Source organism: Triplophysa rosa, linkage group LG3 (genome assembly GCF_024868665.1).
Source record: "Triplophysa rosa linkage group LG3, Trosa_1v2, whole genome shotgun sequence".
Classification (NCBI taxonomy): Eukaryota; Metazoa; Chordata; class Actinopteri; order Cypriniformes; family Nemacheilidae; genus Triplophysa; species Triplophysa rosa.
This window is the reverse complement of record NC_079892.1, coordinates 3,939,018-3,960,923: the sequence shown is the minus strand read 5'-3', so window position 1 is coordinate 3,960,923 and position 21,906 is coordinate 3,939,018. Positions and strand designations below refer to the sequence as shown.

The 21,906-nt window shown below is 38.7% G+C and overlaps 2 protein-coding genes across 3 annotated transcripts; both read left to right on the top strand.

Annotated features, from left to right (window-relative positions):
- The first annotated feature begins 1,283 nt into the window (after positions 1-1,283).
- tph1a (tryptophan hydroxylase 1 (tryptophan 5-monooxygenase) a) lies at positions 1,284-6,041 on the top strand. The gene is made up of 11 exons (XM_057329641.1): positions 1,284-1,452; positions 2,926-3,063; positions 3,173-3,356; positions 3,437-3,537; positions 3,627-3,694; positions 3,906-4,102; positions 4,195-4,330; positions 4,467-4,593; positions 4,695-4,790; positions 4,903-5,036; positions 5,143-6,041. The coding sequence occupies exons 1-11, from the start codon at positions 1,357-1,359 to the stop codon at positions 5,315-5,317; spliced, it is 1,452 nt and encodes a 483-aa protein (XP_057185624.1). The 5' UTR covers positions 1,284-1,356; the 3' UTR covers positions 5,318-6,041.
- Positions 6,042-6,439: 398 nt separating this feature from the next.
- sergef (secretion regulating guanine nucleotide exchange factor) lies at positions 6,440-21,893 on the top strand. 2 transcript variants are annotated; one of them, XM_057329453.1, is made up of 11 exons: positions 6,440-6,551; positions 6,746-6,881; positions 7,082-7,237; positions 7,685-7,779; positions 7,882-7,942; positions 8,089-8,202; positions 8,367-8,429; positions 8,512-8,670; positions 8,785-8,924; positions 16,419-16,455; positions 20,727-21,893. In XM_057329453.1, the coding sequence occupies exons 1-11, from the start codon at positions 6,510-6,512 to the stop codon at positions 20,909-20,911; spliced, it is 1,188 nt and encodes a 395-aa protein (XP_057185436.1). In that variant the 5' UTR covers positions 6,440-6,509; the 3' UTR covers positions 20,912-21,893. The 2 variants fall into 2 exon arrangements, with proteins under 2 accessions (XP_057185436.1, XP_057185437.1); XM_057329454.1 differs by lacking the exon at positions 16,419-16,455.
- Positions 21,894-21,906: the final 13 nt, after the last annotated feature.

Genomic DNA, 21,906 nt, shown 5'->3' with positions numbered 1-21,906 from the left:
TCATTTAGAGAAATTGGGGGGCCGAGTTGAATCCTCTTAAAATCACAGCTGTCACCACTCTGGGAGAAGTATTTACAGACGTCACACCGCTCTTCAATGTCACTTCTAATTGTCAGAATATTAAATGTACCAAATGTTACAAATGTCACCTGACCGTTCAACCCATGAAGAAGTAATCAATCCATCGTCTTCATCTTTACCCTTGATCTACTCTTAATCATAATTTTACAGTATGTAAAATAGTAGGTTTAATTTAGGTTGCATTATTTTTTTATTGGCTTCTCCGCACAACATTTGACATGCATTTGTGAGTAATAAACTATATGTGAATATAAGCACATTTAATTGATCATGGTGTAAATGTCAAATGTGTAATTTAATTTCCCTGCTTGAGTTAACAATATCAAATATTTGCACTTATAAGGTGCACCACTGATAAGAAATGATTTATTTGATCAATATTAGACAATGACTCGGTTTTCAATTCAGCGAATTAAGTGAGTCCCACTTAAGCAATGACGTATGTGAGATCAATCTGTACAATGAATGCAATCACAGTAGGCACAATATTTATATTGTTTTTGTGACTTATTGCTTTTTTCTTATAGTAATTGCATGTATAGTTGTACTATAAAATAAAAACACGACAGAAACGTCGTGTAAATTATTCCAGATGAGCAAATACCTAAATATATCGTGTATTTACTTTACCATGTAGCCTATACATTACATACGCAGTGCTCTAGTAACACTATTTTTTTATACATTCGCTGTCCTTTCTGGATAATGGTTTTAACGAAAAAAAGTAAGAAAGAAAGAAATAGAAAATTGCCATCTTTTTGCGTGCCTCTTAATTTATAATATAATATTGTTTCCTACGTTTAGTAACCTATCGTTTCTAATATCCAACAAAAAATGGTCTACTCTATTTTTATGTACATGCAACATCATAATCGTGCATCTGTAATATCTGGATTTTCGTCAGAGGACATACGGTATAGATTCCAGGAAAGAACTTCTGGACACATGTGGGCGTTTTGTTTGAACTCCTAACTCTTGCCATGAAGCTCTCTTCACACACTGATCTTTTAGCATGCGCATCGTCAAAGAGAATATGAAAAGGTATGTATCTCACATGAATATCCCCATGACGTGAGCTGAGCTTCTCATTTTCCATTTGCTGTCAGGAGAAAGATTAACACCCGTCAGTCCACCCCCCCCTCATCGGGTTTTCATAAAAAGCAAAGCGCGCCGTGTAGTTGTATTACAACGATTGTATCACATACAGTTAAACTAATAAAGATAACAGATTTATACGTCGGTTTAGGGGCTATTTAAACAGAAGGAATCCTCAGCATGTACTCGACTAAAAGCGAAGGGCCGCGCAGAGGAAGATCTTTTGATTCCATGAACATTGGTTTGACATTGGAAGAGAAACAACTTAATAATGAAGTAAGCAATTTTGCTCAGCTTTTCTGCTACAGCTTTAGCCGATACAGCAGACTTGTCGAACTCATTTATTAGATTGAATGGTCGACTATGCATGATAGGAAACAAAATATTCAATCAAACCAAATATCCAGACGCACTTTTGTCAAATATTGTTTAAGTCTTTATTTGCAAAATATAATTATTTTTGCGCAGATGCAGGCGCATTTATAGATGAACCCCAGATAATGCTAAAGTTTCTATGAAGACCGATGCACAGTGTTAGTCTTTTGGTGACACGTATAGATGTCAGAGAGGCATATGTGTCTGAGAAATGATGAGTGGATAGGAAATTAGATGTGACAGGTCGCTAGGCGCGTTGCGCACCTTCTATCCAAGCGCCCTAATTAGACTCTCCATTTCGAAACGTGCAATTTATCCGCGCTTGACACCGTTCCCAATCTAACCCTGCGTCCTGACGAAAGCCAAAGATGCATTAAATCAAGTATACTTAACAGAGATGTGCGTAAAAGAGTGATTAATTGAAGCCTATAATCCAATGTTAGATTAAAACAAGAGGGAGGTAATAATAGGCTTCCTCTCTATCCAAATGGGATTGTTTGTAGACGAGGGACACTGGAATGAATCCTGCACCGCGCAATACATTCGCTATGTTTTCGGGAATCCTGCTGGCGACAAGACGCGGACGATTACTTTCCAATATGCTTGATAAAAGAAACATGGTCAGTAGGTGGAAAGCTTTTGATAAGGGGATACGTAAAACTTTTATACTAAAACAAATACAATTTATTACTGTTATATATTTTAAATTTATATTCTTATATACCTAAAAACGTGTACTATTTATTTTTAATCTAAAGTCTGCTCAGTGTTAAGTGGGTCAGAATGGCGCTGTCCGTGGTACTGAACTGACGCAGAGAATGAACTCGGTTGACCCTGTTTGCAGCAGTGTTACTTTGCAAGAAATGTACTCTTTTTTTTATATTTCTGATATCTTATTACCACAATTATCAGTTTATTTTTTCTTAGGTTTATTCACATTGGCTTAGGTTTATTTAATCCTTCATGGGTGATTAATTTACAAAAGGGGTATATCCAAAACTCGTATAATACGTAAATAATATTACAATACGTTTGTAAATAATGTTTTAAACCTATGAACGAATGCAAATAAAGTTGCACGCGTGTGTCCTTGCATGAAGTGATTAAGTGTCGTTTACGACACTGTTTGTTTAATCCACGTGATCTGATTGTCGCGCCCTGAGCGCATTAGCGTTAAGGTTTAAAATGGGTTGAAATGTGTTTAAATAGAGCTCGTTTCTATTTAGGCTTTATCCAGCATTATTAGCATGTATTAGCCTTACAAAAAGAACATCATTTTTAGTTTAATCGTCGAATAGCTTCATTTGTATATTAAAATAAAACGTATTTGTTTTGTACTAAATTATAATCATTTATGTGTTATGTGTTTTACAGATGAACAAATCTGCTTTTCCAAAAATCGAAGAGAATAAAGACAACAAAACCGAATCTACAGAGAGGAGCCGGGCAGCTGTTGTGTTTTCTCTGAAAAATGAAGTCGGTGGACTTGTAAAGGCTCTTAAACTTTTCCAGGTGTGAAGCAAAATCATTTTCTTTTGGGTTTTTAACTCCAAACATATTTTTTACTATCAGCCTTGTATGTGTATGCTGTGTAATTAACACTATATGTACAACTTAACAGGAAAAACACGTCAATCTTGTGCACATCGAATCCAGAAAATCAAAAAGGCGCAACTCGGAGTTCGAGATCTTCGTGGATTGCGACAGCAACCGCGAGCAGCTGCACGAGATCATTCAGCTGCTGAGGAAACACGTGAACGTGCTTGAGATGGACGCGCCCGATAACCGTCTGCCGGAGGAAAGCGGTATGAATGAAATTACTGAAATGTTATTAAACTTTTTTTGTCATGTAAATAAAATATGAAGTATTGCAAACTTTTTGCAGAGATGGAGAACCTGCCGTGGTTTCCAAAGAAGATTTCGGATCTGGACAAATGTGCGAACCGCGTGCTGATGTATGGATCAGACCTCGATGCTGATCATCCGGTAAACGCGGCAACGTTTTATCGTGATCTACGTCACAGTTCGGTATGATGTCATGACGTATCGCTAACTGTTCGGTTGTGTCTCTACAGGGCTTTAAGGACAACGTCTATCGCAAAAGGAGAAAGTATTTTGCAGACTTGGCCATGAGCTACAAACAGTTGAGTGTTTATCATTTTAGTGATCTCTAATCAAAATACTAAAATAAAACTTTTTCAAAAATGTAACTTAGTTAAGTTATAGGAAACATTGCGTGGACTGTCTTTATTTATTTTGAATTAAGTATTTTTCTGTATAAATTTTAAGTGCAATTTCCTTGCAGTTGCATGTTACTTTACCCTTTTTAACAATGTGAAAAAAATGTGCCACAGCGGAGATCCAATTCCCCGCATTGAATTCACAGAAGAGGAGTTGAAAACATGGGGTGTAGTGTTCAGGGAGCTGAATAAACTCTACCCCACACATGCCTGTCGGGAGTATCTGAAGAACCTGCCCTTGCTCACCAAATACTGCGATTTTCGTGAAGACAACATCCCACAGCTGGAGGATGTCTCACGGTTTCTCAAAGGTGAGAGAAGGGATTGCCAAATCTTCAAATGTTGTGTGTGTATCATTTATGTATATGGTTCCTTGTGTATAACATTGTTTGAACTGTTTCAGAGCGGACTGGCTTCACCATAAGACCTGTGGCTGGATATCTCTCCCCACGAGACTTTTTGGCAGGATTGGCATTCCGCGTGTTCCACTGCACTCAATATGTCCGACACAGCTCTGGCCCCCTCTACACACCCGAACCGTGAGTATCCTAACAATCTGATACGTTTCTTTGAAAAGTATGACCTCATCTCCTGCCTTGCTAGCAATATGTACTAAGATGTCATTGTAATTCTGTTACTCTGAATAAATGGTCCATGTGAATCTGTCCGTCTAAGAGACACATGTCATGAGCTGTTTGGACACGTTCCTCTTTTGGCCGAGCCCAGCTTTGCCCAGTTCAGTCAGGAGATCGGTCTGGCATCCCTGGGGGCATCCGATGACTCTATTCAGAAACTGGCCACTGTAAGTAATGACAGGCCCCAAAATGTGCCCCTTGGTTTATGGTTTTAAAATCATTATACTGAATTATTTATATTTACGATCTCCGGCATATTGTTTTTCAGTGTTATTTCTTCACCGTGGAGTTTGGCCTTTGTAAACAGGATGGAAAGTTAAGAGCTTATGGAGCCGGTCTGCTGTCCTCCATCAGTGAGCTCAAGGTAGGAAGCATGAATGGGAGTCTTTGGTGAAACACTGAAGCTTTATGTCAAGCTTTACATATTTTATAATGATTTATATTAAAATTATTGTCTTGTCTTGTGTTGCGTCCAGCATGCTCTGTCAGGAAACACCAGAATCTTGCCCTTTGACCCCAATATGACGTCCAAACAGGAGTGCATCATCACCACCTTTCAGGACGTGTACTTTGTTTCGGACACCTTTGAGGAAGCAAAATACAAAATGAGGTGTGTGAGCATCATTATAATTGTATCAATTGTTTTAAATGATATAATTGGGTTCTTGAAAAATGCATATGAATTTCTTTGACTTTTTCCACTTTAAACCTTTTAGGGAGTTTGCAAAGACCATTAAGCGGCCATTCTCGGTACGTTACAATCCATACACACAGAGCGTGGACATTCTGAAGGACACAACCAGCATCAACAATGTTGTGGAGGAGTTGAGACATGAGCTAGACATCATTGGAGATGCACTAAACAGGCTCAACAAACAGTTAGGAGTCTGAAGACTACAGCATTGCTTGATTCCCCACCAAACCTTTTCTCTCATGTGTGTTATGTATCAAATATCCACTTGTTTTGTCACAGAATTGTTTCATTTTCACTCTGAATTGAACCTACCAAACTGATTTAAATTCTCATGCTATTATGTTGGTGTTGTATTTATAGTTTGGCTCTTAAATGTGTGTTTCTTTAACACTTGTGCTAACTGCTTGCGGGTGGAGTTCTGTATGTTATGCAAGGCAATGACACTTAAGGTAAATTCAAGCTACGCATGTGTATATTAGTCTGTTTTGTAAAAATGATGTCTTCTCAGACTGATATACTGCTGAGTTTGTTTCTATTAGACATGTCCATTTCAGCACCTTATGTTTATTCAAATATATTGTGTTTAGAATATCATTGCTTTCTGTCTCCTTTGTGCACAATATTATAAAACAGCTATAGTTTTGTACCATTGTGAGCCTAATGCTATGTAATATTAAGTACATATCTTTATATATATAAAGTTATTTGTAAATGGATGTTGCTCTTCTGACGTAGATGGACGTGGAGGTTAACCAGCATTTATTTAAACGTGTAAATGTTGCATTGGGCATGGACAAAAAAAATTACAAAGTATGCTCAGGTTCTGTAGAAGATACCGATTCCACAGATTCAGAATGAAGCTTTAAGATGTAGAGTCGTTTATTACTAATCATAGAATGTATATGCTTCAAATAAAATCAATTCATTATTTTTATATTGTAAATTAACCGAGGCTACAGTTTCTTTCCTTCCTGTGTGTGTGGTGCCCAGTCAACATTTTTATTTTTATACCTATGTCTCATTCTCAGAAAAAGTTAAATGTAATTAGGTGGCACGTTGCAAAAAGTCTGTTTCACGTGTAATAAAATATTATTCCTCCAGAGGGCGTCTGTCGTCTCAGAAAACACGAACCCATTCGTTTTGAGACGTATAAAATACACAGAAGCTTATTGGAAACGTGACAATGTCGTCTATGTGACTGGACAATGCCTAAATAATGTTACCGAGACGAAATACACGTTTAAAAAGTTCATCACACGTCCCTTGTCCATGTCCGACTGCTAAGCCCCGCCCACTACATATTTTTGTGTGCCGTTCTGTCAGCTTCTATTTCTAAACTCTCGATACTTGTTCATATGTGACGGTATCAAACGGCGCCTTTCATATCTGATGGAAGAAACTCCGCTGTTACGATTTGTACTGTACACGTGGGTAAGCTTTACATTTACTTTACTAAGTTTTACTAAAATGTCCTTTTAATATGCTAGAACGCATTCTGTTCGCCCACAAGAATGCACGGCTTATTATGTTTACATTTGACGAAGTGTAGACGAATACGTAACTGGAACAAGAAATACAAAATAACTATTATTTGGATGACAGAAAAGCGTTATGTTCCTTCAAAGGGAGCCAACAGTTACGGGCAGCTCGGACATGGACACGCGGAGGATGAAGCCGAGCCGCGGCGTGCAGACGGCGGACTGCAGCCAGAGCAGATCCGCGGTCTGACTGGTGGAGGTGGACATTCTGCTGTCATTACTGGTGAGATGATCAGTGTCAGAATTAAAACCATTATAAAAGTTTATGACACTAACTCAATAACACATGAGCGAAAGGGGAAATCTTGACACCGTCTTTGGGAATTTGACGATCTTTGTTTTCCCTCTAGTGGACAAGTGGTGGTATTACAACAACATTCTCTATTCTCTTCTTGTTCTCTGTCTGTCTTTCCGTCTCATTAGAGTCAGGTGACCTGCTGATGTGTGGACAAAATCACAAAGGTCAGTTAGGGCTCAGGCACATCTCAGAGGTCATGACCTTTCAGCCCTGTCCTTTACCTGGGTGCAGGAGAGTGCAGGCGGTGTCCTGTGGCTGGGACTTCACTCTCATCCTTACAGGTAAGTGATTATGCTATCAATTCCAACAAAATAAACAATTGATCACAATTTGCCAGTATATTGCTACATGCCCACAATTCATGTGTTTAAATGAAATATTTAGGCATTTAACTTGCATTATACATCTGTCTTAGATGAAATATTATATTTCAGTATTTCAATATATCCAGTAATAAATTGAAGTGGGATACTTTGACTTAATTTGGTAATTGATAGATAAATCATGCAGAACAACACCAGGAATTCGCAATAAGAAAGAAAATGTCCCACATATGTAAATAAGTTAAGTAAATAAAATAATTTCATGTAGTCTACAACAAACGAATTCCAGCTTCAGTTAAGTTGGTGGTTTTTAAGTGATTTTGTCTGCTGTCTGATTAGATTAATTGTTCATCTGTCTATGGAAACTTCCTCTGATTTGATTTAAATCTAATCTGCGTCTGATAGATGATGGGCAGGTCTTGGCATGCGGGTCCAATGCATTTGGACAGCTGGGCATCTCACCGCATATAACACATACAGCAGAACCTTTATGTGTGAAGGTGAGCACTGACAATAATAAGGCTATTTTCAGAATATTTTGTATATTATATTTTTGTTTAAGTTATAATAAAGTAAAAGTGTTCAAATGGTCTGTTGTGCAGGCCCTGAGCGAGTGTGTAACCAGTGTGGCTGCGGGTCTCAGACACGCATTAGCCAGAACAGGTATAGTGACTCGTGATGGAAAATTTTTGATGATAATTTTGTACATTATACATCTGAAGTTTTATTTGAGTAAATGTGGTGTAAAATACAAATTTTCATCCCATTTCTTTTTTTCATATATAAGATGTGTGTGTGTCTGTTCAAAGCATCAGCGTGTGTGTATCAGTGGGGAACCGGCCTGTCTAGTCACGCCAAAAGAGCATTAAATCCCCAACCTGTTCCTGCACACCTAACCTCTAAGGAGCCCTGCCTCGTCCCAGGTACGACAAAAACAAACAATCTTGTTCTCAAAACTAAAGTACCCTCATACAATGACACCAAATATACACTTGTGTATTAGTTTTGCTCCAGTGCTGTCTTTTAACTGATACATTTTATTATATAGTTTGTGTTAACACTCATAAACCTGAATTTTACTCTGCAGGGCTAGATCATGTGACCCCCGAGAAGGTCGTTGCAGGCTCCGCCCACTGCATCTGTTTGACAGGTGACACTTAAACAACTTAAAGAGTTAGATTTTGTCTTGTTTTGTAAGATCAAAGACAATTTACAGTTCAGTGTCTCAACAGTCACGGGTGATGTGTTTCTATGGGGCAGCAATAAACATGGTCAGCTGGTCAGCGATAGCCCCTTCCTGCCACTTCCTGTGGCTCTAGATCGATCTGTCCTGCAGAGAGAGAGGGTGACCGACATTCACAGTGGCTGGACACACGTCATTGCGCAAACAGGTGCGTCATATCACACACACACACAACACATCCATATTCGTGTTTCCGAATGCTAATGGCTATTCAGTGAACTAGTGATGCAGTTAACAATATATCACTGTCATCTATTTACAGAGAGTGGGCGGGTCTTTACGTGGGGCAGAGCCAGTTATGGGCAACTGGGGCAGACCGTGGCCAATCAGAGGCTAGAACCAGAATCAGAAAGAAGCTCAAACAGCCATGCTGAAGTTAAGGGATTATTTGGAGCAACACAGGTATGATATTGGCTAAACACATCTTGTCAAATGAAAAATTATGACTTAAAGGGATAGCTCTCCCAAAAACGATTCTTTCTTTATTTACGCACCTTTATTCCGAACCTCGTCAGCCTGACTAGGTTGTTTATGGTTGCCAAGCAACATCCAGTGGCTTTGATCGGCTCGTCCAATCAGACTTTAGAGCCACAATTATCTCATCCATACACAGATGTTGCATATCTTACAACTGAAGTCACTAGAATAATTTGTCTCATAGCATGCAGTGTGTCCAGTGTACCAGCAGGGGGCGAAAGTGCTCTGTTTGTGCTGTATCCTTCCTCACATCCTGCCTAGAGACACAGTTTTCAGTTCAATTGAAGGTCATCACTCACCTCAGAGAATGCAGCATCCATGTGTGTGTGTGTGTGTGTGTGTGTGTGTGTGTGTGTGTGTGTGTGTGTGTGTGTGTGTGTGTGTATTGCTTTGAATGACTTATTGACACGGTGCTCCATCTATACGCAGTCTTGGTTTTTATGCCTTTGATGCATCACTGAACCTTGAAATGAACTTTTAAAACATGAATACGTTGTGTGCACATGCAGCAGTGAGAGGGTGGCGTGTAGGCACGGCCGAATGAGACACGGGCAAAGGAGATTAGGCGTTGACTTTATCGATCGAAATCGATAAAATGGGATGCTTCAGCTTTAGGTTCAAGTACACGCAGAGAGGCAAACGTTCCGACCCTCGTCACATCTGTTAAACATAATTCTGCATGTCAGATCTCCTTGGCTGACTTTGTTTTGTGCTCCCGTGTTTTTTTCCTTCATCTGGTCAATGCACCTCATGTCATATTTCATCCTCAAAAGCTGCTGATGCTAACAATGTTCCGCCACCGGCGACCCGACTGCGTGTCGCTTGTTGATGCGAGAGGAAACGAGGGCAGTAAAAAGGGGACGGTATTCTCTGTAGTGCACACTAACACTTATAACACATAGGTCCAGGGACATTGTCAGCTTTTCATGACAACTGGAATATAAAGTTTAGGAGCTCTGGTTGACAGAAGGACTTCGCCCAAGGCTTGAGGGAATAGCACTGGTGCTCAGTGAAGGATTCGAAAGGGTTTAAAGAAACATTTCATCCGTAAAGGCAAAATGAACAGTTCTTTTCCATACAACGAAAAGTTAAATGGTTCGCAAAATAAATTTATCAAGTGCTATATTTAGTGTGCTGTATGTCTTCTGTACCCACTTATAATAAAACTACAAGGGTCTACTACTTGGCTTGGGTTATTTAAAGGAACAGTCCACCCAAAATGAAAAATCTGTCTTCATTTACTCACCCTTGAGTTGTCCTAAATCTATAAATTTCTTTGTTCTGATGAACACAGAGAAAGATAAAAAACAGTTCTTGGCTGCCATTGACTATCATAGTAGAAAAAATGGCTTTATAAATGTCTTTGTTTTGTTGAACACAAAAGAAGATGTTTTGAAGAATGTAAGAAAGCAAACCGTTCTGGAGCACCTTGAATGGTAGTCAGTGGTGGCCAAGAACTGTACAAGCATTCTTCCAAATATCTTACTCTGTGTTCATCAAACACATTTATACAGATCTGGAACAACTCGGTGGTGTATACTAACGAAAGAATTTTCATTTTTGGGTGAACTGTCCCTTTAAGTCATACTTTTAAAAAAGTGGTTTTGTAATGACAGAAATGATCACGTTAGTAAAATTATACTTTTGCTTACAAAAATAATTTTAAACATTTCATTGTACACCTTCAGGTCAAAAGGTTTTTCATTGTATGAATAAAATGAAAAACGATGACTTCTGTGCATTTACTAGTGAGTGCATTTTATGTGAGCGCTAGCGAACGTTCCTCTTTGTGTATAACAAAGATCTATTTATTTATTTAAAGGCTGCAAAAAACATAAATTGTGCCAGTCCATTTTAAACCCATTGATTTCCATTTGTTTTACGCCGTAAAAATACAATTCCCACCCTCAAAAACCATATCGGCCAATCACAGAGCGGTTGACTTCTCTAGTGGCTCCAGGCCGATAGATTTCCTATCAGTAGATAATGTGGTGAAACACGATATGGTGTGCTAAAAACGACCGCGTCCCTGAATGCAGAATTGCCTCCAGTAATGGGCTGTATAATTCTATAACACCAGTTCATTCACACATTGTTAAAGGTGAAGCGGACAGCCGCTTTCACACTTTCAGCCGGAGTACAGGAGCCTTGCTGTCTGTGTTTAAACTCCCACTGTGCATTGCTGGGTGAGGCTGGGAATCACAAGGTACCTCACGGTACGAAACATGGCTCACGGTACCTATAATATCATGGTGTGGCGATACTACTGTAAACGATACATCAAGATATCTGTCTAGCTATGAAAACAAAATGCTCATGAAAAGGTTAAGTGCAACATTTGTCTCTTTATTCAAGTCCACAAAACTTTTCTCAGTAGGTAAATCAATAACATATTACCAACACGAGTAACATTTCAAGTAAAGTAAACATTTAATGCTTAAATTAAAAGCTTATCTTTGTAAACGGACACATTTAACACATAAAAAATGTTTATACTGGCACATTTCTAAATTTAACAGCCACTTATTTAAACCTGTGAACCTCTTAGTCTTAACCAGCTTAAATAAAATAAACCTAAAGAACATTGTGCGTTAAATCTACGCACATTAACGTTCATTCACAAACATGCATGGAGTATATCTTATTTTACACGCAAACTCTTTCTCAGACTAGTTTGTTCACGTTTCCCTCGTTTGCGTGTTAAGCGCCACCCAGTGGAGCCATGATGTAATAACGCTTGGAAAATATTTAAAGCGTCTTGTTTTATTAATTAATTAAAATATCGATATTTGGCGCAGCGTATATAGATCGCTATTTACGCGCAGCGAGATAACTATTCGAAAATCTGAGGGTGCAAAAAATTCGAAATATTGAGAAAATCGCCTGTGAAGTTGTTAATCAGAGGCGTTGTAGCAGGCCGTTGCTAATATGACACATGTTTGTTTTAAGGCTCTCTATTGGCTTACTGCTGTAATGAAGTTGTTGAGAGTAGATGAACCCGAAAGCGCAAACTCCTAGTAGTGATGCACCGAAATATCGGCTGCCGAAAATTCCGTTATTGGTCGAAATAAAAAACGAAATATCTGGCTCGCGCTCACTCGCACTCTAGCTGTTATCAAAGAACGACCATGTACATAACAAAGGCTAAAACTAATAAATATAAGAAGAAATCTCAAAACCAGCGGACAGAAAATGACACGCAAGCTCAGTATAATGCGCGAATGCGCGTGACCGATTTTGTTTGTCGGGGATCACGCACATTATCTCATGCGAACTTTTTTTGATCATTCACAATATGTGATGACAGAATTTTCATTTTTGGGTGAAGTATCCCTTTATACACTCACCTAAAGGATTATTAGGAACACCATACTAATACGGTGTTTGACCCCCTTTCGCCTTCAGAACTGCCTTAATTCTACGTGGCATTGATTCAACAAGGTGCTGAAAGCATTCTTTAGAAATGTTGGCCCATATTGATAGGATAGCATCTTGTAGTTGATGGAGATTTGTGGGATGCACATCCAGGGCACGAAGCTCCCGTTCCACCACATCCCAAAGATGTTCTATCGGGTTGAGATCTGGTGACTGTGGGGGCCATTCTAGTACAGTGAACTCATTGTCATGTTCAAGAAACCAATTTGAAATGATTCGAGCTTTGTGACATGGTGCATTATCCTGCTGGAAGTAGCCATTAGAGGATGGGTACATGGTGGTCATAAAGGGATGGACATGGTCAGAAACAATGCTCAGGTAGGCCGTGGCATTTAAACGATGCCCAATTGGCACTAAGGGGCCTAAAGTGTGCCAAGAAAACATCCCCCACACCATTACACCACCACCACCAGCCTGCACAGTGGTAACAAGGCATGATGGATCCATGTTCTCATTCTGTTTACGCCAAATTCTGACTCTACCATTTGAATGTCTCAACAGAAATCGAGACTCATCAGACCAGGCAACATTTTTCCAGTCTTCAACTGTCCAATTTTGGTGAGCTCGTGCAAATTGTAGCCTCTTTTTCCTATTTGTAGTGGAGATGAGTGGTACCCGGTGGGGTCTTCTGCTGTTGTAGCCCATCTGCCTCAAGGTTGTGCGTGTTGTGGCTTCACAAATGCTTTGCTGCATACCTCGGTTGTAACGAGTGGTTATTTCAGTCAAAGTTGCTCTTCTATCAGCTTGAATCAGTCGGCCCATTCTCCTCTGACCTCTAGCATCAACAAGGCATTTTCGCCCACAGGACTGCCGCATACTGGATGTTTTTCCCTTTTCACACCATTCTTTGTAAACCCTAGAAATGGTTGTGCGTGAAAATCCCAGTAACTGAGCAGATTGTGAAATACTCAGACCGGCCCGTCTGGCACCAACAACCATGCCACGCTCAAAATTGCTTAAATCACCTTTCTTTCCCATTCTGACATTCAGTTTGGAGTTCAGGAGATTGTCTTGACCAGGACCACACCCCTAAATGCATTGAAGCAACTGCCATGTGATTGGTTGATTAGATAATTGCATTAATGAGAAATTGAACAGGTGTTCCTAATAATCCTTTAGGTGAGTGTATATAAATATACAGTAAATACACTTCTTGTATTAGCAGGAGCTTCTGACTATGACTACTATTATGCATATAATAATTGTAGAATAATTCTAGAATTACAATGTTTAGATGATTGGTAAAAAAAGTTATATTTGATTGGTTGCAGTGACCAAGGAAAAATAATATATTTTGTATTGTTTTAAATATGTTCTCCTTAATTTTTGATGTTTTAGTTTGTGTAATTAATACAGTTAAATAAAGACTATTTCTAAAAGTTTTTTAAGTAACTTTCGGCCAAGTGCATCCTGAATTTTCGGTATCCGTTTCGGCCCAGAATTTTCATTTTGGTGCATCACTAATTCTAAGCTTTACATAGATTCCAAACTTGAGTGAGTAATTCCCAAAGAGCGGCCAGCAGCGAGTGAAGTTTGTAGGCGTGTTTCTGGCCATTTTTGTTTTTGCTGCATCCACAAAAATCAAGTTTTGATATATTTACGGTAGAAAATTTACAAAATATCTTAATAGAACATGATCTTTACATAATATCTTAATGATATTTGGCATAAAAGAAAAAGCGATCATTTTGACGCATACAATGTTTTGTTGGTTATTGCTAAAAATATACCCTTGCTACTTATTTTGTGGTCCAGGGTCACAATTGGTATGTCCATTCACAATTACAGAACAACCTTTATTGACTAAAAAAGAGGGATGATTGCCCCCCATAGATCCACTTACAGCTATAACGGGACCCCTGTAATAATGAACCTTTTCATTACTCTTACCTCTGCGCCTCTCAGGGACGGTTAAAAATGGCTGGCGTGGATGTGTGCTGTCCATCATTGTCATTTTTTTCTGCTTTTGGGGTTGACGGATACCATTGCTGACGTGTCTGTTTGCTGTGTATGGTTACAGAAAAGTGGTGCATCATCTTTCTTACCTTAACAAAGGTCAATTTGCCCCCATTAAAATAAGCATTCCTCGGTTGGTAGTTGCCATATTCAATCGCTCCTCATTTGCATAAGGTTAGTCGCAGATATACGACTCATTTCTTCTGTGAAATACAAAAGAAGATATTTTGAGAAATGTCTCAGTGGTTTTGTGCCCATACCATGGAAGTCAATGAACATTGTTCAAAATATCTTCTGTCTGGCGTGTTAGATGGGTTGTAGTCGACATCATGCAGTGCACAACATCAGGGCAGTTTGGACCGTCTCCTGCCAACCCAAAATCTGTTTTGACAATGTGTTATATATTGTGGGTTCAGATACAGACAGATGTGAGGCCGTTTTGTTGGTGATGGCAAGAGAAACGGACTGCATCAGGACAAATCATTTTGTGAAGTCTGACAGGAGGATCCTGATTTGTTTTTGGGTTTTGATTGTGTCTATGAAGGACGTTCCTTTGTACTTTGACTATTAGTTGACTCGAACTCACTAACCGGACTAACCGGACGAAAGCATATCCAAATTCATGCATATTTATTTTTTTGCTGCACATTAAATTCATTTCTAAAATGACCTTGTGATGTTTTTGGTCTCTGTCTTATTTTGGTGTTTATATTATTATATATTTGTATATATTTTTTTGGGCTATATAGACCCTTGCAAATTAAATAGATACAAAATTTTCATTGAAAACTAAGTATTAAAACTTAAGAATTTTCTACTTAAAGGAAAATTTCAACCAAATATACAAATTCTCTCATCATAGCATAGAAGGAAAATTGACAATGGTAGTCAAAAGTGCCCCAGAACTGATTGCTTTCCTACATTCTTCAAAATATCTTCTTTTGTGTTCAACAGAGCAAAGAAATTTATAAAGACATTTTTCCAACTATGGTAGTCAATGGTGACCAAGAACTGTTTGGTTAAAAGCATTCTTCCAAATATCTTTTATCGGAACAAAGAAATGTATGCAGATTTGGAACAACTCGAGGGTGAGTAAAAAAAAGAGAGATTGTTTTTGGAGTCAACTGTCCCTTTAAGTCTGTGGTTCTCAAACTTTTCGTGGTAAGGCCCACTTTGTGTAGGGTGCATGGTTTTGCGGCCCCCCAAATAAAGACTTATAATATTAAACTAAGAATTTTAGTTATACCAAAAACATATTCAGGTATACAATGCTGGAACATCAATTCTTTTGGTTGACGGGCTTATTTTACTGATGTTTGATCGCATAAAATGTATGATACACTTCTTTCATAAAATGCCACAAAACCACTGCTTTCAGTAACCTTGTTTGTTATTACAAAAACAGGAAGGTTATTATTAGTTTTAATTTTCAGGAGACTCGACTGTTCATGAAACCAGAAAGTTTTGAGGTTTTCTTAGGCTTTCCTACCATTTCCCACCATGCTTTAGGATAATTTACACCGTGTGTGTTTGTGTGTACGGCGTCCTCTAAGCTACAGCGGAGAGCATTAGCGATGTTTTTATCCGCTAGCAAGTCATTTCCTCTGTGTAATAAGGGACGATCACCAAACATTAATGAACCAACCAGAAACGCCTGGTCATCCACTCGCATCTCTACAAGTCGCCACGGTAACGGACATACGACTCCAACATCAGGGCCGGGAAGCCATTTGTGCGTTTGTGCTATTTTTGACCGCGGGAAGCATCTCTCTATGCGGCTGTATGTGTAAATCGCCTCTCCATCACCCCCGTCACACTTATGAAGGGTCTCTGTTCGATTCAGGCACTCCGGCTTCTGTTACATGGAGGGAGAGCGTGTGTTTCTCAGCGGGAGTGAGTGGTGTATGGGTACGAGATAAGGATTGATGAATCACCGAGGTCTGACGGTGATTGTGTTTCAACTGTGATTGAGCTGTGATCAGAACATGTAATAGGTGTTTGATTGACGTTTTCTCATGGATTTTTCAGATTGCCTGTGGATCTGAACACAACCTGGCCATTGTGGGTGAGTAAAACGAACGGTCTTGTATGATGTAGAGTGGGCCCAAAACGCTTATTTAATACCTCAGCCACACAAAAACAAACTCAAAGCAACAGGTTTTCTCCCTTGCTGAAGATCCACCATCACACACACTGTTGCCACGGCAATAACCCTACAGCATCTTTAGGTGCAGAGTAGCTCATTATGGGATGTGACTGCTCTGACATTGAGCCTGCAAGAGAGACCGAGAATTAAAGTAAGCCAGTATTTTGTGATATGGCTAAGCCTGGCTGTCAGAATTAACGCTGAGACCTTTGAGAATTCAGTGGTCGGGGTTCAGTAATGGGAAATTTTCGACGTGACGTCCGTAATGCTGGTGAAGAGGAGGATCTGTTGTCACTGGGTTAATTAAACGGATGACTCAATGCTGTGATCTTTACCGCTATCATAGAAGGAGAGTGGGAATGAGTCTTGAAATCTTATGCCTTAGTGTTGGGAAATGAATCCATCACTGGACGACAATCTCAAGTCATTCGTGTCGTATAAGCTCTTGGAATGGCATTTCTGTTAATTGCATTGTACAATGCCGAGAAACTGAATTTTATAGCCACTTTGGGCTCTTTGTATGTGAAGCATTACATTAGCAACACAGGTCATGGGTTTGATCCCCAGGAAACGCACACTGTTTTATAAGGTTTAGATTGAATGCATAGAATGGAATGGGCTGTGGACGAGCACGATTACTTTATCACCTTCTCGTCTTTTCTTCGTAAATAGAAAATGATCATGTTCCATAATGTCGAGGCGGGAATCCAGCCAAGGAGGTTTTCATTGCTCGGGGAACTTGAGATGTTTATCTCTGTTCCTCGTGTCTGTCGCACCCTTGAGATAAGTGGATCGCTGTTACAAACGTGACGCTGAAACTCAATAACATCCTGGCATGCCTTGGGAATCACGCAGCATTCTCGAAGCACTCAAGGGACGTCCTTAAAGGCATTGCAGGACGTTTATCTTTCAATGAGACTAAAAAGGCGTTTTCAAAGTAAAGCACGGTGAATATCATAAACCACTAACAGCATTAAATGACAGTCTATCATATAGTTTTAGTTATGTAGGCTTTCATGCACAAAAACAGAGTGTGAAATCGGTCTGTAAAACTGCATGGAGAGTAATGCACGTGCTAAGTATAGTCTTGTAGTGTGTTGATATTATTTACTTAAGCCGAAGTCTACACAGTAATATTTGTTATTTGAGAAGACATTTAAATGATTCTTTTCGTGTTGAGACTATTCTTCAAGACGATTGAACCTATTTTTATGAGTTACCAATCGATGACTTACTGTGGCTCTATTACCCGGGTCATGGGTTTGAATCCCGTGGGACACTCATACTGATAATATGTGAATAAAGAATACTGTGTGGTTCACTTTGTAGTAAAGTGTATGCTTAATGCATGAGTTAGTTGAAAGAATTCCTTTAACTAAAGGTTCTTTTTTTGACATCTGTAAGCATTTCATAAATGGGGTTAAATGGCGTTACATCGAGACAGAAGTGCGTAGTTTTTCACAGTGTTAGTAAGCTAATTCATTGGATCAGACTCATGGTAACTATGTAATGTTGAAAGAACCTCTGAAGTGCCTTAAACGGATAGTTCTCCTTCAAAATGAACATTCTGTCATTATTTAAACACCCTTTTGTCATTTCAAACCTGCATAACACAAAAGAAGATATTTTGAAAAGGGTTGGTAACAGAAAACTGTTGGTTCCCATTGACTTGCATTGGTTTTGTGTCCATACAATAGAAGTCATTCGAGACCAACGGTTTTTGGTTACCAACATTTTTCACACGATCTCATTTTGTGTTTTACAGAAGAAAGAAAATCACACAGGTTTAAAATGACAACAGAGTTAATGATGACAGAATTTTCATTTTGAAGGTGAACTGTTCCTTTAAAATGTGCAGCTGTTCAATGCGTTGATGTAATTTCCACTGAAACAGGAAGTTGGTGCAAGACATTGTCAGTGGCTCCTCCCCTTTTAAAATAACCAATAGTGTTCAATTTACCTCAAAGCTTAGAATCTGAGAAGCGGAAGTGCAAAATGATAAAAATCATTGATGTGTATATATATGTTTTGAATGCTTAAATCTTGTAAATGTCAACGTTGTCCATGTCTAGTTGGAGCACAAAAGAAGATATTTTGAAAAATGTTGGTAACCAAAAACCATTGGTCTCCAGTGACTTCTATCGTATGTTCACAAAACCAATATCAATGGGAACCAACGTTTTTCTGTTACCAACATTTTTCAAAATATCTTCTTTTGTGTTATGCAGGTTTGAAATGACAAAAGGGTGTTTAAATAATGACAGAATGTTCATTTTGAAGGAGAGCTATCCCTTTAAGGCACTTCAGAGGGTCTTTCAACATTACATAGTTACCATGAGTCTGATCCAATGAATTAGCTTACTAACACTGTGAAAAACTACGCACTTCTGTCTCGATGTAACGCCATTTAACCCCATTTATGAAATGCTTACAGATGTCAAAAAAAGAACCTTTAGTTAAAGGAATTCTTTCAACTAACTCATGCATTAAGCATACACTTTACTACAAAGTGAACCACACAGTATTCTTTATTCACATATTATCAGTATGAGTGTCCCACGGGATTCAAACCCATGACCCGGGTAATAGAGCCACAGTAAGTCATCGATTGGTAACTCATAAAAATAGGTTCAATCGTCTTGAAGAATAGTCTCAACACGAAAAGAATCATTTAAATGTCTTCTCAAATAACAAATATTACAGTAAATAATATCAACACACTACAAGACTATACTTAGCACGTGCATTACTCTCCATGATTTTAAACTATAACTTAAAAGATGTCATACAATCTGTTTTTGTGCATGAAATTCTACATAACTGAAACTTTATGATAGACTGTCATATTCAGCTTCTGTTGTTCACCTCATTTGTAAGTCGCTTTGGATAAAAGCGCATGCTAAATGACTAAAGGTAATGTAAATGTAGCACACGGTTTTTTAGATGAAGAGTTCACAGATAACTATCTGCAGTTAGGTTGTTTAAGTATTAGTAATAAGAAAAAACAGCTGACTAACATAATAAAACACAATAAAAACATGATAACACAATAAAAAACATGATTTTTGAACATGTTTAAAAACCGATTTGTTTTTGGAAAAAAACTTTTCAGATATCCAAACATATTCATTCTAAAAGCCTAAAAATGTCTATTTTGATTTTGTAGGGTCTTTACATTTTGTAGCTATACTTGTAAAACTGTGTATTTTTTCATTTATTCCAGGGCAGTGCACTGCCTCAATCATAGACAGTCACTGCAAGTGGAAATCCAAGAGCCAAGAGCATTCGTTAAATAACAGATTTCAAGTCCGGACTTTGCACAAAGACTCGAGTAATCACCATGTCTTTTAAGTAAAGGCTCAGTATTCATTTCATGTTTTGTCTATATCGGTAGGCTGTTCTATACGTTGCTACGTTCTATAAGTATGTTGCTATGGGAACCACAGACTGATTGCTGTGTGGCTCTTGTTTTGTGAATATCATGTCGTCCATTCAAAGACAATACTCTTTGCGTCTATTTTAACAGCACAAGTTCCAGGTTGACAATGCTAATGGTATGCACGGAGTCATATATTCCATTAGATTTGAATCATCAGTCCTGGGAAATTCGCGAACGCGACGTTTTTAACTAACAGAGAACAATAAAGATGTGACGACACGCCGGATAGAGCGCAATGGGGTATTAGAATGAAGGTAGGGGAGCGTGGGAGAAAATAGGTGTGGGGGGGCGACGAATGTGAGAAGACGAGTTACCCTTGAGAAAGCGTGCTTGCTCCTGGTTGCCATGGCGATGAGAGCTGATATGTAACCATGTTGCTGTGGCACGTGTTTCCATGGTGATGCAGGCTTGACCACACCTACCTGCTGGACGTCCAATTAGACGGCCCTTTTCGACCGCGGGTGGTTTGAGCCATTCACAAATGTGATGTATGTGTGTTTATTATTTTTTCATTTTCCAGACACTTTTATAACTTACAGTTCATTCAAGATATTCTGATTTTCAGTACGTATGTTCTCCGGGATTCAAACCCATGACCCGGTGCAATGCTCCATAAACTTGGTGCTACATAAAAAAAATTTTTGTTGGATGTACATATTGCTTCAATTTATTCTTCTTCTCCATTCGTCTATTCGTCATTTTCGCCTATTGTAAATTTCATTGGTTATTTCATTGTCATGTCTCCCATTAGGAGGTCGAATCCTCTCCTGGGGCTGGAACGAACACGGAATGTGTGGCGACGGATCCCTCTGTGACATCACACAACCACAACCAATCCCCAGCCTACAAGACTCTACGACTCTTCTGATTGGCTGCGGCGCAGGACACTCAATGGCACTTTGCAGTTTAAAGAGCAGCAAGGATTCTGCAAGCTGAACAGGTTTCAGTTTTTGACGGCGAAGACTCTTTGGTCGGTTTGTGGTTTTAACAATGTCTTCATTTGAAGATTGTAGATCAAAGATGCAAATACTACCAACAGATGCAATACACGACTTCAGAAAGATTGAACAGATCTATCACAGTACCCCAAAATAAACAGAGAGGTGTGTTTAGAAAGCATATTTGCAGCCCTCATTCAAATATTTTATAACCACGCCTCATCTGGTTTCTGAATCTTGTTTTTTTTTAGAGCATGCTAGTTGATCTCGCAAGTCAATACAACAGTTTTAACATTCAACAAAAAAGTATCCATGTGTATCTCGGTTAATGCACATTGTTCTGGTGCATTCACTGCTCGGAGAGATTAGAATTCAATGAGGAGAGACAAATTCAATCAGACTCATTCTCTCTGGCTAAGTTTTAAGTGATTGTCCGAGGTCCGGTGCTCAGGTTACTAGCCGTACCATACTTGGATAGCTGTTCAAACTTCCTTCAGTGTGATTGACTGTCTGGGCGATGCTCGATCGTTTTTCCTGTGACCTCTCCGTGATAGGAAATACACTTAAATAACCTTGAGATTTACTGAAAGTACTTCATCTCCCAGAATGCCCTGTCATGATCAGAAACATCTACCACAGATTCATATAAAAGGTTACATTTTTACTCATGAATATCAAAGATTGAGTTATAGAAGATATATTGTGTATACTAGGGTCCTAGGGGAGACATATAGTAAAGTCCAAGATTTAGAAATGATTTTCAATTTTTTTTTAAATATTTAATCCCAATTATTTTTGGGGATTTTATTTTAAAGATTTATTTCCATTTTTAAATTGGTTTTACATTCCTGATTTTCAGTGTGGTCCCACTATATACATCGATTTTAAAAACTGTTTGCATCTATATGTGCATACTTCATATTATTATTCATTTTGCCGTAACAAGCATCAGCAGTGCGTTAAAACAAATAAAACACAAACAGCACAAAATCT

Coding starts and splice junctions, on each gene's coding strand:
- tph1a (XM_057329641.1), top strand. CDS start 1,357: ATGTACTCGACTAAAAGCGAAGGGCCGCGCAGAGGAAGATCTTTTGAT. Junction 1,453..2,925: donor AGAAACAACTTAATAATGAA/GTAAGCAATTTT, acceptor TGTGTTTTACAG/ATGAACAAATCTGCTTTTCC. Junction 4,103..4,194: donor TGTCTCACGGTTTCTCAAAG/GTGAGAGAAGGG, acceptor GAACTGTTTCAG/AGCGGACTGGCTTCACCATA.
- sergef (XM_057329453.1), top strand. CDS start 6,510: ATGGAAGAAACTCCGCTGTTACGATTTGTACTGTACACGTGG. Junction 6,882..7,081: donor ACATTCTGCTGTCATTACTG/GTGAGATGATCA, acceptor CCGTCTCATTAG/AGTCAGGTGACCTGCTGATG. Junction 8,925..16,418: donor GATTATTTGGAGCAACACAG/GTATGATATTGG, acceptor TGGATTTTTCAG/ATTGCCTGTGGATCTGAACA.